We start from the raw sequence: 18,520 nt of genomic DNA on the forward strand, positions 1-18,520 counted from the left end.
CAGGGGTTAAGTACCCCTGGGTTAAATCCCCCATAAAAAAAAAAAAAAAAAAAAAGGCAGGTGTGCTATAGGTGGCCAGGCCCTGCTTTAGTTTCGCCACTACCAATTCAGAGTCCCCAGTGGAAACAAGAGCTGTATTTCCAACAAAGTCCAGGGCTGACTTTCATTGGCTGGGTTTAGGTCACATGTTCACCTCTAAGCCAATACCTATGGTCAAAAGGGTGGTGTACTCTGGTCAGACCTGGTCATATGTTCATCCTTGAGCCAATCATAGTGGCCAGAGCAGTGGAAGTTCTGATTGGCTAGAGCCTAGTCATGTGTTCACCCCTGTCCGCCCTCCTAATGCGGGTCCACTAGGTCAGGAAGAACACTGGCACTTTAGGCGGGACATTTGCCTTTTATAGAGGGGCCTCCCGCACATCGTAGGACGTTTATCATCCTTGATCTGCCCCCTCCCCCAACCTAATGAACAAACAAGCTCGCTTGCTCCAGCAAGAGCCCAAGATGGAGTAATAAATTCCTCACCCAAACCATGTGGCAGGGCCACTCTGTCCCATGTGGTCATTCAGGTCCAGGTTCTTCACCCCCATTCCTTAGTCATCTGCACAGACTTGGCTGGCTAGTGCTGCTGCCCACTCATTAAGGGTCACTGAGTTCCCAGGCTTGGAGACTCCTGTAAAGGACGCCAGGTGGAGTGGCACTCCTCACTTTATGCCCACGTCCCAGAATTTAGACCAGGCCATGCCCAGCTGCAGGGGAGTCTGGGAAATGTGATCTGTATGTCCCGCTGAAAACTGTCACTGCAGGGGCACGGCGGAGGTGGGGGAAGATGGTTTTTGGGGGCGGCTAAAGTGTTGTGTCCCAAAGTGAAGAGTTGCCCCTCAGTTCTCTGGCCACCTTCCCCTTGTCTCCCATGTTTGACCCCTACTGTCTTCTTGCCCAGTTGCCATGACCTTGGGATCAAACGGAAACCGCCCCCCGGCTGCTCCGATTCCCTGGAGTGTGAAGCTGACCAGCTCGCGCCCCTCCCGAGGCCTGATGGCAGCTCTGCGCCAGGCCACAGCGGCCGACCGCTGCCGCTGCCGCCAGCCACAGCCGTTCCTGCTGCCTGTCTGCACGGGGGGTGCGGGCGGGCCCGAGCCCCTGTTCCCACTTCGAAGTGGAGGTCTGCCAGCTGCCCCGGCCGGGCCTGCGGGGCGTTCTCTTCCGCCGTGTGGCTGGCCACCGCCCTGGCCTTCCGCACCCTCGTCACCCGCATCTCCAACGACCTCGAGCTCTGACACTACAGCCCGGGTCCCTTCCTCTTCCTCTCTCTCTTGTTCCTTCACTTCTACAGGAGGGAAAAGGGGGACAGGGAGGGGATTCTCCCTTTTGCATCACACGGTTCCAAGGATTTGGTCGGGGGACAGAAACTGTCCCCTCTGCTGTTCTCCGTGGCTGCTTGGCACGGGAGAAGGACGAGGGGACTTAGCGGGGGGAGCTGGCACCCTCCTGGAGGCTCCAGCCAGGCCTGCTCCCCCTTGCCCTGCCAAGGGGCACCGAGGAGACTTTGGGGGCAGGGCAGGGCGGGGAGGGAAGCTGCGAGAACGTCATTCCTCCCAGAGCTCAAGAACTAGGCCTTGGCGGGGCAGGGACTGCTGAGCCTGAAGACTGGAGAACTCGTGGGGGGCTGGGGATGGGGTCAGAGAGGCAGATTCCTTCCCCTCCCCCACCCCTCATGCTCGAACCCCAATTCCTGCCCCAGGCTGGCGCGGGGCACTTTGTACAAATCCTTGTAAATACCCCTCCCCCCTCTGCAGAGGTCTCTCGAGCTGCCGCTGACACCTCCGGGTTTTTAAGTTATTACCCCCCATCCTACTCCCCTCAGCCCCTCACCTGCAGCCTGTTGCCCAATAAACTTAGGAGAGTCCCCCCACGCTGACCCAGGGGTCTTCCTTCCCCGCCCTCCCCTGCAGGTGAGCGGAGGAGAGGAGGAGGTGTGGACCCGGGTGCAGTGGTTTCTCTCTGCCTGATCCCGTTTGGTTCATCTGCAGAAATGGGAGTGGCGGGTGTGGTGGGTTGAGGATCATAGTGGATAAGGGCAGAGGCCAAGAGGCCCAGGTCCCTCTCTCGGGGCCCTGATTTGTCCACTCCCACCAACATATTACACTGGACTCAGCCTCTTCCTACTCCAGTAGTAATTTATTCAATAAACAGTCATTGACCAGTGCCTACTCCGTGCCAGGCCAGTGCTGGACCGGAGACATGGGTGTCCTGCCTGTGCATACAAACACTAGGGAACCGTTATCTTGGGGAACCTGGAAAAGTAGCTCCAGAGGAACTCAAACTGGCGTTGGGCTTCGAGGGTGGGTAGGAGTTGGTGATGCCCTGAGCCAAAGCCCAGCCCGCGGGAGAGCATGGTATGATTTCAGCTGTATGCAATCCAGGGTGGCTGCGGTGTTGGGCATGCGTGGGGAGTTAGAGGAATACAGTACTAGGAGGAAGGGGCCATCTGCACTGCCTGAGCAAAAGCATTTGTTGGCTTACTAATAGTTCAGGGCTCTGACTTCAGGTGTGGTTGAATCCAGGTTTTCCATCTCAGTTTTCATCAGTATAAATTTAATTCTAGTTGTACCATCCAATAGATGCTCCTTTTCTGATGGCAGACTTGACCCCAGCAACCCCAAGCATCTGTCCCTCCTCATTGCCAACTTTCAGCAAGTCTTGAGACAGACCTGATTGACCAAGATAAGTCTTGGTCACTGACTTTAGAGTGGCTGGGCCCCCACCTAGAGCTGAACTTAGGGTATCCTGAGGAGAGCCTTCACGCCTGGAGGGAAGCAGAGCTCCACAGGAGCCACTGTGGTTCACCTGGGGCCACCGTGAGCATGGTAGGCTTTCTTCTGAGGTATTGGGGAGAGTTTTGCACAGTTTAATTGATCCCCAAAGGCCACCTCTGTGCTGGGACATCTCCAGCCCTACCCTTGTAGAGCTCACTTTCCAGTGGTAGAAGCAGATATGTCTTCAGACCCACCATCCAGAGGGGCAGGGCTGGTGTAGGTGAGTCCAGGGGGGCGCCTGCCCCAACCAAGGAAGCCTTCCTGGAGGAGGAGAAGCTGGCTACACACGAGATGACATGTGACTCAGTAAGTATGGTCACTGTGAAAGATGAGGGTAGAGGTGTCTAGGGCCTTGAAGATCCTAGAGAGGGCTCTGGGCTTGCTTTAGGAGCAAGGGAGAGTTGAGAAGGTTTGTGTTGGGGTGTGGGGGAGGGCAGAGTGGGACAGAAGGTGGCAAGAGGAGGGGTGGATTTAAGAGGCTTAGGAGGCAAAATGGGCAGGACTTGGTAACTGACAGATGCCTGGACTTCAAATGTGGGGGACTCTTTATCGGGTTGGAGCGTTGGGGTCTCTGGCCTCTGGAGGTGGAGCTGGGATTAGTGTTGGGCTCTAGTTGGGGATAATACTCTGAAGGACATCCCTGCATCTGACAGCTCCTTCATGCTTTGTTCTTTGGGTGACTTCCAACCTTCCTATTTCAGTAATCCCGAGAACTCCTGGGGACATCTCTGGGCCTCAGTTTCCCCTTTGTAAAGCAGAAGGCAGATTAATCTCTAAAGGCCCTGAAGTTTGAAAGTGACTTGGCCAGGTTCCTGAGGGCTCTGTCTTCCTTTTACTCTGCTCAATTTCCTTCTGAAACTTTTCTCTTTTGGGTTCCCCCCACAGTGTCCTTACTGATGGAGGCCTTGGCCTGTTTGGCTGAATGGCGGTCAGTGGCTTGCCCAACGAAACCCATCCAGGTGCTAATTGATTTCGGTTACCAACTCCTCTCACTCCCCCCAGTTGCTCAGCCATATCCTCTTTGGCTCTTTCCTGGGACAAAGCTCTATAAAAAGACCCCTCCCTAGAGACCACATAGGAAGGCTTTCTCCCAAGTCCCACTCAGGAGGAAGAAACTGCTCGGTCAAATAACTCAAGGTGGGAACTGCAGAGTGTGCACAGTGGAAATCAGTGAAAATGAGAGCGAATTGGACAGATGGGCCTTCAGCACATCATATGCATTTCAGTGTGACCTTGAAGGATCACAAGAAATGAGTTCTAGGAGGTATGGGAGCCATGGAAAGTTCTTGAGCAAAGTAAGAGAAGTTCCAAAGACTGGTAGCTACAGAGGGATGAAGTCAAACTGGACAGAAGGAGGCCAGTGAGAAGCTAGCAGAGACAGATGTACTGGATGCACAGGAGATGTCAAACGGGAGGCCCAAGGGCCAGAGCATGGTTATTTCACAGCCGGGGTTGGAAAGGGGCCAGTGTTTGGCTGTGTGACGGTGAGCCTCTCCTTTGAGTCTCAGGTTCCTCATAAAGGCTTGCAAGTTTTTGACTAGGTTCTGCGCCCTAATTCCACTTAATTTTAGAGATGGGCTAAAACAGGCCTAGTACATGCCTAGAGAGGGCAAACCATTTCGAGGACACAGTGGCCAATTACAAAATTGCCCCCTCCACCTCCCTCAATACTGTGCCACACCAAGCTAAGGCCACCATTGTTTTTATTTATTGCTTTGCGTGGAGAAGCAGGAGCTCCCGAAGTGCTGCGGAGCGCCTCATCAGCCAGAGCTCCTGGCGGTGGGCGGGGCCCTGGAAACCCAGACGTGAGGGAGGTTTTTCATTGGCCAGAACCCAGAGGGTGGAGCCCCTTGGCTGGAACTCAGTGGAACAGCAACTCTCAGTAGTGCGGACAGAGCGTCCAGGTAGCGGAACCTTTATGGGCGGGACTCTGGGGAGAGGGCGGGAGCAAGGGATAAAGGGTTGGGCCTCCAGTGGGCCGGGTCCTCAGATTAGACGGGCTCCAGCAGTCGGCGGCGGGCGAGCTGGGTGCCTACTTCTGGGCAGGGATCATGTCATCGATGGACTGGCCCTTCTCCAGCTTCTTCTCCATTTCCACCATGAGCTTCACACCGTCCACCACCAGTTGCACTTGTTCTACTTCGGATGAGCCCAGCCGATCGGCGTTGGATATGTCGAACACAGAGCCCACGGCAGCTGTGTCCACGCCACCTGTGGGAGCAGGGGCCAGAGGCATGAGGAAGGGGCAGCTGTGCGTGTGGGCCGGAAGTCGCGCCCGTGTCACCTGTGACAGGCGCGTGTACTCAATGCCTACACGTGACAGAGCCTCCTTAATGTCTGTTTACGTGGGGCCCAAGTGTCCGGCTTTAGGTACCTCGTCCCTCCACCAGCCAACTTAAAAATAAAGCGAAGTGTGTAAGAGTGGGCTCTGGAGCCCTGCTGCCTGGGGTCGAAGTCTGACCACACCCCATTTACCGACAGGGAAACTGATTCCCCGAGTATACAAAATGCATGTTATGTGGCCACAACCATATATATCATACTAACTCCTAAGCTGACGCCCATTTTCCAGAGGAAGAAACAGGTTCACGGCGGGAAAGCTCTTACCGACCCCAGAACTTGCGGGGATGCTCCACCTCCCCTTCCTCTACCCCAAAGGACCCGCCCCAGACACGGGGGTGTAGGGCACGCGGGGCCGCACCTGTGCCCCGCTTCTGCAGGCGCAGGCGGGTGAGAATCTCCTCGAACTTTGCGTGCTTGCTCAGGTGTGCCAGTTTCACATGCACGCCTCCACGCAACCCAGTGCCCAGGTTGGATGGGCAGGTCAGCACGTAGCCCAGGTGCTCGTTCCACATGAAGGGGTGGCCAGCCTTCTTAAAGATCTCCTCAATCTGAGGTGGGGGAGAGGACCAGGGATCAACGCCTGCGCCCAAAGACACCCGCAACAGGATTCAGAGGGCCAGGACGCCCACGGGGATGGAGGCCGGGTTCCGAGGGGGCGGAGCTAGGGAACTGGGCGGAGACTTCAGGCAGGGGCCCAACCACAGAAGGAGGCAGGATTCTGAGGGGGCGGGGCTTGAGGACTCAGGAGGTGGGTTCTTGGAGGCTGGCCTTGGGCATGGGGTGGAGCCGGTTCGAGGGCGTGGCCTTGGAAAGAGGGCGTGGCCTTCAGGATGCAGTCAGAGGTCCGCGCGAGGGGCACACACCCACCTTCTGCAGCCCGACGCAGAAGCGGCGGAACACTTCCTTCATGTTGCCCCCCTTCTCCATAGAGATGACCCGGAGGTGATCCTCCTCATTCACCCACACCAGGAAGCTCTTGTTGTCATTGTGCCTAGGGTGGGGTGTGGCAAGAGGCCAGGGAGTCAGCTCTGTGGGAACCCCATTCCCCCACTGTCGCCTGAACACAAGCCGCCCTCCCCCGCTGAGGAAAGCAGGCCTGAGGGACATGAGGTGAGTGACACTGGATTTGTCGCAGAAAATTAAACCCAAAGACTGCGCCCTCACAGGATATCCAAATCCTCAAATCTGGGAACAAGGACTTTTTGGGCTTAAAAATCTTTGAACATCATTCAATTAAAGAATCTTGGGGTAGTAAGTAGTAAAGCTCTTGCCTAGTGTGCCCGCGGACCCCAAAACTCACACACACACACACACACACACAACTCTTGGAATCTTAGAATCTTTAGTACATGGAAGCTGGAATCTAAAAGGACAAATCTTGGCAATCCTACATCTGGGATTTGAGCCCAAGGAATCTGGTTCAAGATTCAAGAGAGTCTTTTGGTCACATTGTGAAACCTCGGAATGCTTGTATCTGACTAGTGCCTGGGTACACAGGCGCCCGGTACATCTTGGCCACTAGGACTATCTTTGTTACTGTGACTGCTGATTATGCTTTCTATGAATCTTTGAATAACTAAATTAGTTCCACATAAATCAGCTCTTTTAGTCCTCACAAGAATTCCAAAAGTTAAGAGTTATTGGAATCTCCATTTTATAGATGGGGAAATTATGGGGAAGGTAATTAATTTGCCCAAGTCATATTTCTTTTTTTTTTCTTTCTTTCTTTTTTCTTTTCTTTTTTTTTCTTTTTCTTTTTCTTTTTTTTTTTTTTTTTTTTTTTTTTTGAGGTCTGGCTCAGGCTGGCTTTGAATCCCAGGTTCAAAGGATCCTCAGCCTCCAGTAGCTGGGATTACAGGTGCCAAAGGGTCACAGAGTTAGTAAATGACAGAGTTGGGATTTGAGCCCAAGGAATCTAGTTCAAGTCCATGAATTCTTAACTTCTCTAGTCCAAGTTTCCCAAAATGTGACACACAAACCCCAGGATAGGCAAGGGTGGAGGAAAGGTCATGGTCTTTGACCATGGGGCAGGAGAAGGAGGGTCCTGGGGACTGGAAGAAAAGCTGAGGGAAGAGGGAGCTGAGAGGTGGAGAGGGGCTCACCAGATGCCGCGGGCGTCGGGCCAGTCCCGGGCCATGCCTGAAGCCAGCAGCAGTGGGGACACAGGCTTGTCGAACAGGAAGTGGTCATCGATGAGCTGCTGCTGCTCCTGCTCAGTCATGCCCTTCAGAGGATAGTACTTTCCCTTGAACTCACCCGTCAGGCTGTTGAGGGCTGAGGAGTCACAGGAGACAGGTCAACAGCCTGCCCCCTTGAACCCGATGGTGGGCGCCCGGGGACCCACACTGCTGCCCCTGTCGGACTTGACCCCATGCATGTCCTAAAGGCACCTGAACACTGTGACAGTCTGTTCCTCTCCTGTCTGCCCAGGCCCCAGGTGCAGAAGTCAGATAGTCCCATCCAGTCCACCTGCAGGGGACTACACTGCAGGCCAGGCCTTGGAGATTTGGGGAGCCATTAATAACAATTATTCTAAAATTGCCTGTAAGTGATTTATATATTCATATGTATAAAATATGTTATGTAAGGAATAGATTTGTATGCATATATGAAAATACATATTTATGTATATTTAGATGCATTTTATACACTACTCATAGTATACCATGTAGTACATATAATACATAAACAATAAATAATATGTAACAATACATAACATTATATATGCTATATATAATATGTTATTTGGTATAGAATGTATTTTATGATATATATTTATATATTAGCATGTTACATAGCATAATAACAGCATATAGTACATATGATTGATATTGTCAAACTTGTATGTTGTTGAGGTTTTTCGCTGTTGTGTCTGTGGGGTGGAAATACTACATAATGACATGCTACCGTTGACATCTCGTCTGTGTGTGACATCACATTAATAGCTCACAGTTAGTCGTGGTAAAAGGATTTAGATCGCAGGAAAACCCTGAAAGCAGGACTTTCTTCCCTATGGAGCCGGTGGTTAAATATTTACCAGGACCAAGCCAGCTGCAGGTCCTGCTGGTTCCATCAGCAAACACACTTGCCCTTCCCCTGTCATGGCCTGTTCTTCACCCCCAGCTGGGCCAAGGTGGGTGCCCCCTCAAAGTCTCTGCTCCCGCCATTGCCTGTAGCCCAAGGAATCCATACAAGTGTGCCCCTGTCCCCCTCCACTCAACGCCCTCCAGTGGCCTAGCTCTGAGCCAAAGTCAGAGCCCTATCAACAGCTCAGAGGGCAGAGTCTGGCCACTGGCACTTCTCTGACCTCGATCCCCACTTGGCCACCCTGCTTCAACCCACCTGCCTCCTAGTCCCCACCACACATAGTCTGGCCCCAGGGCCTTTGCACTATCTGTCCACCTGCTTGCAGTTCTTCCCCAGTAGTCCCTTCCTGCCAACGAGGTCTCAGTACCTTCTTTCTAAGTGCGCTCCCCTCAGCCATTCTCTAGCACCGCCACCCCATTTCTTGGCTCTGTGGCACTTGTTCATTCACTGGTGGCTGTGCTTCCCTCATCTCCCAGCCTGCTGAGCTGTGTGAGAGCCGTGAGCAACTTCACCTCGCTCCCCACACGGGGCGGGAGCAACGAGAGACCGCACGAATGCATGAACACAGGGCCGAGGTGGGGACCCTGGGGCCGCCGGCCGTGGGACCTCTCAGGACCGCTCATGTCTTGACCACTGGGACCTGCGACCCAGCTAAGGGCGCCAGCCATCACCGGGGCGGGGGCCGGGCCGGGCGGCGCTCACCTTCCACCGACAGCTTCTCCACGGCGCGCCGCTCGCCCCGGGAGCAGTGCGGGGGCAGCGTGTAGCCCTTGATGCTGCGGCCGGTGCGCACGCGGCTGCTGAGCACGTAGTTGGGGTCCAGGTCGTCTCCGCCCTGGACAGCAGGTCAGTCAGTTGCCCCCAAGCGAGCCCAGTTCTGCCCCAGCTCCTCCCGGATCCCCTCCCTCCCGCTCCCTCTCCCCCCCCCCGCACTCCTCGTCTGTCCTTGGTTTGCTTTTCTTTCCCCAAACTTCTTTCCCTTCCTCCTCTCCCCACTTCCGTCGCTCTCCATCCGCCCCGCCGCTCTGCTGGATCTGCCCTCGCCCTGTCGCCGCGCCCACCTCTGACGCCCCCGCCTGTCCCCTTTCCTTGTCCGCTGTGCCGCCCGCCTCTCGCCTGCCTCTCCCCCCCGCCTGTCCTCCCCTTCGCCCTGTCTGTCCCCGGCTCCGCTCTGCGTCTTCCTCTCACCCCGAAGCCTGCTCGGCAGCCCACCTTGAGGTTCTCGTGGTTGAGGTCCGTCTTGTGCTTGTCGGTGGGTTTGTAGCCCCCGTGCCTGTCCTGGATGATGGGGTCGAAGAGATCCTTGAAAACTGTGTAGGACTCCTCGTCCCCGGCCACGCAGCCCACGGTCATGATGAAGGGGTGGCCTGGAGGGTCGGACTGAGGTCAGAGGTGCTTGTCCCTGGCAAGGCAGGCCTGGGCCCGTGACTGTCACGGCGTGTGCGTGTGTGCGCACGTGGGCGTGATGTTCTCAAGGGGGCTTCATTCAAGACCCCTGAGATGGGAGGGAGGACTAGGAGAGGTCGGGGTGGCATCTGCGGTGAGTAGAAAATGCTAGAGGAACCAAGGGGAGTCTCGGGGACCAGGTACAAGGTACTGGAAAACCTTGTACTGGAGTTCCCAGACCATGACATCTTAGCCTAAAATAATAATAATAATAATAATAATAATAATAATAATAATAACCTTGAAAGACCAGTTATGGGCTGGGGATGTAGTGCAGTGGTAGAGCATGGAAAAAATCTCAAAACGAATTGCCAAGTGCAAGGCGTAAGCCTGTAATCCCAGAAGTTCGCCTGTTCCCCACCTAGGGAAGCAGAGGACTGGAGAGAGGGGCCCCTCTCGCGTCACAGGGTGACGTAACTGGACGCTCTGCTCTTCCAGGGGGTTCTTCAAGAAAGAACCCAGATGCTGGGAGTGCACACACTGTACCCGGCTCAGCTCTAAGAGCTGGACGTTCGGGACTCTGGTGCTTTCCCAACAAGGGCACCCATTTTTCAGGTGAGGAAACTGAGACGCAGGGAGATTCAGTGACTTCCTCGGGGGTCTCGCCTAATTGTGCACATGTATCCAGTGCCGTGTGCCCATACCCCACGCGGTTCCAGTGTGTCACTCATTTGGGGCATCTCGCCACTGGCCGAAGTGTTTCCCGATGTGCAGACAGAAAGACAGAGCAGGGAGTGGGGCGAGCTGACAGCCTCCATTGCCCCCAGTCCCCGTGGTGCCCCATCTGGGGCGGCTTACCTGGGTTGTCCACACCTGTCTGGATGACGTCATCCAGGGTGAAGCCAGATGGAGTCTCTTTGTCACGCAGCTTCTTGTACAGGTCAGGGGTCAGCACCTTGGCCATGTGGTTGTTGTGCTTGCTGAGGTCCGGGTACTCCTCCTCAGGCTTGAAGTTCAGCTTGAACTTGTTGTGGGTGTTGCTGAACGGCATGGTGGCTGAGGGGGACAGGAGGGAGCGGGCAGAGAAAGAGAAGGACCAGGGTGGGTAGTTCTCAGCCGAAGTTCTTTCCCGGCCTCTCCCTGTCCCCTGGGGAACCTGTCAATCTTTTTTCTTGTTATTTCGAAATCAATTCACCCACTTATGAAAATTACCTTGTGCCCTATTAACTGGCCCATCCACAAACAGATGAAGAAAGGTGTTTTAAGAAGCCTAAAATCAGGGCTGGGGCTGGGGCCCAGTGGTAGAGCGCTTGCCTGGCCTGTGTGAGGCACTGGGTTCCAGTCTCAGTACCTCATATAAATAAATAAGTAAAATAAAGGTCCATCAACAACTTAAAATAAGTTTTACAAAGAGGCCTTCCCACGTCATCTATTGATTGGATACTGGACGCTGCAGGCTCCTGAGCACAACCAGACTGATGTCACCCTCATGGCGTTCCCAGGCCCGCCCCTCACCCAGTTGCCTTTAAAAGAGCCCAGGGACCCGGCTTGCATCCTCCCTGCAAGTGGATTCACTGCTCTCCTAAATAACCCCCTGTGCTTCTGAGACGTCCCTAAATTCATTTCTGCATCGTGTGTCCAGAACCCCACTGCCCTGAGTTGAGGTCCCTCTCCCTAGGAGCTCCGCGGACCTCTCTGGTGACGTGTTGGTGTGGGGAGCCGGGTGGCAGGCAGGAGAGGAAGGGCGGCTCACGTCTGGCAGAGAGCAGCTAAGGAACCAAGCGAGGTTTGGGGGTCAGGCAGACAGTGGGACTTGAAGCAAGAGCTGTCCCCTCTGAGCTCTGCGTCCTTCATCCGGAAGCCTCAGGGGTCTTAGGGCCCTGATCCTGACACATCCTGGCTGGGTGAGCCAGCTCTACAAACCTTGAAAGAACTCATTTTCTCCAACTGGATAACAAGAAGGAACCCTCAGGTCAGAGAAATATTGTGACATAGAGAAGAGTATAGGCTCTGGAATCCGATGGCTTGGGTTCAAATCCCAGCTCTACTACTTGTGACTAGCTGTGTGCCCTTGGGCAAGTTGCTTAACCTCTCTGTGCCTTAATTTACTCAGCTGTAAAATGGGGATCCATAGCAGCACTCACCTCATGGGAGTATTGAAAGGATTCAATAAAAATGTAAGTCAAGAACTTGGAACAGCCCTGCACACAGTACACGTACTTTGTTTGGCATTATTGCTATTACTATTTTACAGGCCTGTGTGCAGACTGGTGAGGAGGCAGAGGAGAGGGTGTAACTGGAATGAGTTTGTAAGCAGAGAAGGGACGTGGGTTCCATGAAGATCAATCAAAAGATGAGGAGCAGGGTGGGGTGCTGGGCAGCTGTCCCTGCTTCTGCTCACTGCCAGCTCTGCAGGGCTCAGTTAGATCAGAGTTCAAATCCCACCTATGCCATTTCTCTGCTGGGTCACCTCAGGACAATCCATAGGCCTCTCTGAACCTTGGTCTCTTGAGTTGAACCCTGGGGTTCCCTGGGGTGGAGCTGGGGCCTGGTGCACTTTGACTGCTCTTATCCTTAGTATTATTTTACTCACGAGACCCAGGAAGGAAGAGAGACCCTCCAACAGAGGTGGGCGGGGGACAGGAGTGGGAAGCAGGGAGGGTTGTGGAAGCAGGTGAGGTGAGGGCAGGGGCAGGGCAGGAGGGCAGGGGCCCGCCAAAGGCCTCCAGCTGCTGTCCAGGGTGGCTATCTTTAGAATCTGGCAGGCTCCACGTCCCCCCCAGCTGCCACCCCACCCCACACTCCGTCTCAGCTTGCACCTCGTCAGCAGCCCAAGGCAGGTGGACCTGCGGCCTGGAGGACAGCACGTGGGCCTCGGGCTCAAGGACGTCCCCCGCTTCCCACCCAGACCTCCTCCCTGCAGAGGGTGTCCCACCCCATCCCCGCCAGGGACGCCTCAGGGGAGCCGAGTTCAGGCAGGTGCCCCAGAAGCCACGCACCCAGATCCCAGGGAAACTGAGTCCTGGGGTCACACCTCCAGGCTCAGGGACACACCCCAGACAGGCATGCAAAGGAGTCACAGAAAGTCAAATGCGAGTTCTCAGGGCTGTGACCGCCATTGCTCAGGGCGCCCCCAGCACCTGCCCTGGCAGCCCCGACAGGTGACGTGCCTCCTGTGCCCTCGTGCCCAGTTCTAGTGACAAACTACCAAGCACAGGCCTGGACCACCCGCTTGCAGGGGTGACAATGAGCACCGTCCAGACCCTCTGTCCCCTGATCCCTCCCCACACCTCCCGGCTCCTGCTTAGAATATCAAGTTGCAGTGGGGACACTGGCGGAGAGGACTCCGAGACCCCGTCCACCTCATGGCCAGCCCACCCGAGTGTGGCAGGACGCACAGGCCCTGCCAGCACCAGGTCAGCCTCCGGCGCCCAGGGGACCCTGCCTTGGATGCCACCCAACTCCCCAGGCTGTACCTGGCCGGCTGTGCTCAGAGGGGCTGTTCGTATCCCGCAGGCGACTGACCCAGGGGAAGGACCTGCAGCCCCAGCCTTATACAGGGGACGCTGGCTGGGAGGGGCCTGGAGCGCAGCCGAGCCTCTCACCTCATCGCCGGGCACCGTGCCCACCCTGAACCCAGGCGTGCCTCGCGCCCAGCCCATGGCCTTGTATGGGCTGCCCCAGGGCCGGGCCGGCCCCCTCCTCCTCCACGCTGGTCCCCCGACCAAGTGCTGAGTCGGGCTGGCAGAGACAGCTGGCCCCCGGCCGGGAACATGGGACAGTGACTGCTGATGTCCCGGCACGTAGAAACCAGTCTTCCCTGACCCCTGAGGCTGCTGCAACCACCAGGCCTCTCCTGGGGACCCTGCTCAGCCCCTAGTGACCTTGGCCCTGACCAGTGGCAGCCCTGGGCCCTCAGGGCTTGCTGGGTGCCTGCATCTGGGGATGGCTACCAAGTGATGACCTCGGTAGAGCCAGGGGCCCTGTTAGCCAGAGGACACAGAGACCCAGAGAGCTGGTGACTTGCCTACTGCCACCACCCCCATGGAGGGTGAAGGCTCAGGCCACCCCTGGAGGCCAGGGCAGCTGACCAGGAAGCCCGCTGCTCCCCCAGGTGGAACCCAGAGGGCTGGAAGCCAGGCCGCCCGGCTGAGCAGGGAGATTCACACTCAGGGCCGGGCTGGCAGCGGTGGCCGCCCTCTCCCTCTAGTGTCACTGGGAGATTTCCGCTGGGGAGGGGACAGGCCAGCTGGGAAGGGAGTTATTTTTAGGGCAAGCTCTACCATCTCCTCTGGGAGGCCCGAGGTGCTGGGGGGGGCACGGGCAGCAGGTGTCGGGGGGTGGTCTCCACGTGTCTGGGTTAATTATAACCGGGTGTCTCGGGTGTCCCCAGGCCTTGCCTCCTTACAAGGGCAGCCTTGGGCGCTGGTGGCCGCTCCCGCCCCCAGGGAAAGGTGGGCTGGGCAGCACCGTGCTCAAAGTGCACTGGAATGGAGCCAGTGTGGCTGCAGCAGGACCTGGTGGCAGCCCAGTGGTGACTGGGGACCTCAAGGGCTGAGGAGAGGGGCTCTGTTGAAGTAGGGACGGCATCGAGGGAGCTGCTTCCTCCTCCTGGGAGGGACCAAGACTGCAAGTCAACCAGGAGCCTCCCCCAAGACAGCCCAGCAGGGAGACTCCTGCCCTCTTCTCCCTCCTCCTGGACCTCCACCTTCCCTGGTATCTCCCTGACCTCCCCACTCGTCCCTCCAGGCAGTTGAGGCCAGGTGTGGTGAACGGGAGCCTCTTCCACCTCAGACTCCTGATGTGGGGGCAGGGACAGGAAGGAGTGATTAAGAAATGTCCCTGGGGCCCCACTCCTGATCTCAGCACCCACCTGCCCTTTCCCATCAAGGTCAGATTAGCAAAGTCCTCCTTCGTGGTTAGAGAAGCCGAGGCCCAGAGAACTAAAAGGAACTAAAAACAATTACTTATTGAGCATTTATTGGAGGTGTAGCAGAATACAACCACGGCCCTCATGGAGGCGATGTTTCAACAAGAACTTGGGAGGAAAATAAAGGAGGTAAGATGATATGGCGATACGCGGGGAGGTCAAGGCAGGAGCCTCTGGGGAGGTGTCCGCTGAGCAGAGGCCTGCAGGAGAGGAGGGAGGGGAGCCAGCCATGTGAGGTTCTGGGGACAGCAGGTGCAAAGACCCTGAGATGGGTGTGGCTTGGCCCATCTGAGGACAGCAGGAGGCCAGGATGGGAGCAAATGTGGCCAAGGAGAGTGTGAGAAAGACGATGAGGTTGGAGAGGGGACAGGAAGACGCCTGTGGGACCCTAGGGACCATGGGAAGAACCTCCGTACACGCTGTTTGTGGAAGCCAGTGACGGCTGTGGCGGGAGGGGATCCAGTTGCATCACACACCTGGCAGGTGGCACAGCGAGCCCCCGTGGGCTCCTGATAATCCCCAGTGGGGCATTTGACTTCTTGTTTTGTGGCCACACGGTGTCAGAAGCCCTTTTAAGCCTGGGGAATTCCCATCCTAAGCCAGCTTCCATTGGAGAAGCCAAAACTACCAGAAACTCAGTTTCCCAGAATCCCTTGCAGCGATGGTTCCGTCACGTGGCCTGGGCCGATCCAATCAAAAGCTAGGCCCTTGGGCCTCGCCCTCTATCTGCTCTAGCTGTGTCTCGCAGGAAGACCTGGCCCTGGGGAGCTTAGGACACCACCGCATGTTCCATTTTCCGTCTCAGTCCTCAGAGCCCATCCCTTCTCCCTCCCCCCAGTGCCTGCCCTAGCTCAAGACCCCTCCATTGTCCTCTGCCCTGGACTCCTGTCTCAGTCTCCCCACCCCCACCTACTCCATAGTGCCGACTTCCCCTGTCCAGAGCCTGCCATGGCTCCCTAGTGCCCTCAAGATAAATTAGTGTTTGTTGACTAAGTAAAAAATGAAACGAAACCTCTCATGACTCCCCACCTGCCCTGCTCCAACCCCTCCACGCCAGTATCTTCACCAACTGGGCTACGCATCTTCCTCCAGGGGCAGCTGTGGCTGCATCCCCCAGTGTGCTTGTTTTGATTTTCTGTTATTTCAGATTTATTCTTATTTTTTATTTGGAGGGTATGGATATTCATATCTATTCATATCATGGTTTCTCTTCTCAGATTTACTTTTTTTTAAATTAAGGTATTACATTCAGTAAAGTAAGTGCTCTAAGGGTCAATGAACTTACGTGTGTGTGTGTGTGTGTGTGTGTGTGTGTGTGTGTGTACACCTGAGTAGATACAGGATATTTTCCATACCACCTGCACACCCAAAAAGATAAAAGACAATTCATCACTTACTGAAATACTATGCAACTGTTAAAAAATAGAGCTGTTCTATATGTACAACTTTGGAAAAATTGGCAGGATTTTGTTTGTTTGGAGGTTTTGTTTGTTTGTTTGTTTTGGGTACCAGGGGTCCTTGACCACTGAGCCACATCTCAGCCCTTTTTATATTTATTTTGAGACAGTCTTGCTAAATTGCTTAGGTCCTCACTTAGTTGCTGAGGCTGGCCTCAAACTTGGAATCCTCCTGCTTCAGCCACCCAAGCTGCTGGGCCAAGATATATTGTCAAATGGGAAAAATAATAAAAATATACTTATTAGCCCCCAAATGCTGTGAAACACACCATTCCAAAATCCAGAATGCAGTCCGTGTGTGTGCGTGTGTGTGTGTGCTTGGGGTGGAATTTAAATTTACCCAGCATGCACAAGGATCTAGTTTCCATCCCAACACCAAGAAACAAGTTGGTTTAAAAAAAAAAAAAAAAAAAAAAAAAAAAGCTGCCAGGCATGTTGACACACATCTGTAATGCCAGCAGCTTAGGAAGCTGAGGCAGGAGGATGGCAAGTTCAAAGACAGCCTCGGTAACTTAGCGAGGCCCTAAGCAAGTTAGCAGAAACCTATCTCAAAAGATAAAAAGGGCTGAGGATGTGGCTCCATGGTTAAGTGCTCCAGGGTTTAATCCCGGTGCCAAAAAATTAATTAATTGAAAAAAAGTAGATGTGGATTGGGCTGAGCTGGTGGGTCTGTGCTGGGTCCAGCAGGGACCCTCTGCTTGGAAGTGGACTTGGGTGGGTGCGGGCTAAAGTGGAAGGAGCCGCTCAGGGACGCTCTCCTCCCGGGGCTGCAGAACTTGTTCAGGTCTCTTAAGGTCCAAGCTCAGAAGTGGCATGACTGACACCTGTGCCCCTCCGCACTGACCAAAGTAAGTCAGGTCACCGAGCAATACCCAAAGCCAGCGTCCACTCTATGGTAATGATTAGACCATTTGTGTTTTTCTTAAAGGGAGACACACTCCTTGTACATCCACACACAACTCACAGCTATTGAATATCTTGGGAAGGATGTTGGAAACCGGTAACTGTTTGCTTCTGGGAAGGATGGTAGGGTCAAGAAGAGACAAGACCTACTTTTTGCACTGTAGTATCTATGAATATAATTACTTTTTTTCTTTTCTTTCTTTCTTTCTTTCTTTCTTTTTTTTTTTTTTTTTTTGTACCAGGGATTAAACCTAGAGGTGCTTAACCACTGAGCCACATCCTCAGCCCTTTTTCCGTTTTTATTTTGAGACAGGGTTGCACTAGGTTGCCTACCGCCTGGCTAAATTGCTGAGGCTGGGTTCAAACCGGCAATCCTCCTATCTCAGCTTCCCAAGCTGCTGGGATTGCAGGTGAGCACCGCCATACCTAGCTTTTCTTTCTTTCTTTTCTTTTCTTTTTTTTTTTTTTTCAATTTTATTTTGAGACAGGTCTTGCTAAGTTGCTGAGGCTATCCTGGAACTTGCAATCCTCCTGCCTCAGCCTCCCAAGTAGCTGGAATTACAGGTGTGCACCACCATGCCTGGCTGTGAACATATTTTCTAACAGTGCATCACTTTTTATTATTTTTTATTAACTATTTTTTTTATTTTTACAGACTGCATTTTGATTCATTGTACACAAATGGGGTACAACTTTTCATTTCTGTGGTTGTACACAATGTAGATTCATACAATTCATGTAATCATACACATACATAGGGTAATACTGTCTGTCTCATTCTACTATCTTTCTGTCCCCCACCCCCTCCCACCCCATTTTCCTCTATACCATCCAAAGTTCCTTCATTCTTCTCTTCCCCCTGCCATCCCCCCCATTATATATTGTCATGCACTTATCAGAGAAAACATTCGGTTTTTTGGGCTTGGCCTATTTCACTTAACATGATATTTTCCAACTTCATCCACTTACCAGCAAATGCCATAATTTTATTCTTCTTTATGGCTTAGTAATATTCCATTGTGGATATATACCACAGTTTCTTTATCTATTCATCAATTGAAGGGCATCTAGGTTGGTTCCACAATCTAGCTATTGTGAATTGAACTGCTATGAACATTGATGTGGCTGCATCACTAACAGTGCATTACTTTTTAAATGAAACTGAGGTCAAGAGTTGAAAGTTAGAAAAGCCCCCAATTTTATCCACCCATTTTCCTAACCAGGCAAATCGAGATATTCATTGAAAGCTTTCTTTTTTGCAAGGAGGGGTAACCGGGGATTGAACTCTGGGACACTAACCATTGAGCAACATCCCCAGCCCTATTTTGTATTTTATTTAGAGGGTGGGTCTCACTGAGTTGCTTAGAGCCTCACTCTTGCTGAGACTGGCTTTGATCCTCCTGTCTTAGCCTCCTGAGCTGCTGGGATTATAGGCGTGCACCACCACGCCTGAATGGAATGCCTTCTTGACTGTGGTCTTTGATAAAGAATTTATGCCCTCTGAGCCTCAGTTTACTCATCTCTAGATGGGACTGGTCATAGTGAATGACTGTATGGATTCAGGGATCTGCTACTCCTTGACTGTGGGACCTTGG

The 18,520-nt window shown here is 53.9% G+C and overlaps 1 protein-coding gene across 1 annotated transcript; it reads right to left on the minus strand.

The window, feature by feature from the left end:
• Positions 1–4,505: 4,505 nt before the first annotated feature.
• Positions 4,506–13,266, minus strand: CKM (creatine kinase, M-type). The gene is made up of 8 exons (XM_079118984.1): positions 13,112–13,266; positions 10,494–10,691; positions 9,462–9,616; positions 8,952–9,084; positions 7,265–7,436; positions 6,030–6,153; positions 5,521–5,710; positions 4,506–5,030 (listed from the first exon to the last, which is right to left on the minus strand). The coding sequence occupies exons 2-8, from the start codon at positions 10,684–10,686 to the stop codon at positions 4,852–4,854; spliced, it is 1,146 nt and encodes a 381-aa protein (XP_078975110.1). The 5' UTR covers positions 10,687–10,691; positions 13,112–13,266; the 3' UTR covers positions 4,506–4,851.
• Positions 13,267–18,520: the final 5,254 nt, after the last annotated feature.

Source organism: Sciurus vulgaris (genome assembly GCF_902686455.1).
Source record: "Sciurus vulgaris genome assembly, chromosome: 17".
In the NCBI taxonomy this organism is placed as follows: domain Eukaryota; kingdom Metazoa; phylum Chordata; class Mammalia; order Rodentia; family Sciuridae; genus Sciurus; species Sciurus vulgaris.

Excerpts from the sequence above, each read along its gene's own strand:
- CKM (XM_079118984.1), bottom strand. The coding sequence starts at position 10,686 with ATGCCGTTCAGCAACACCCACAACAAGTTCAAGCTGAACTTCAAGCCT. Across the intron at positions 9,617-10,493 it reads GACAGGTGTGGACAACCCAG|GCCACCCCTTCATCATGACC; the intron begins GTAAGCCGCCCC and ends CCGACCCTCCAG. Across the intron at positions 5,031-5,520 it reads CCTGCAGAAGCGGGGCACAG|GTGGCGTGGACACAGCTGCC; the intron begins GTGCGGCCCCGC and ends CTGCTCCCACAG.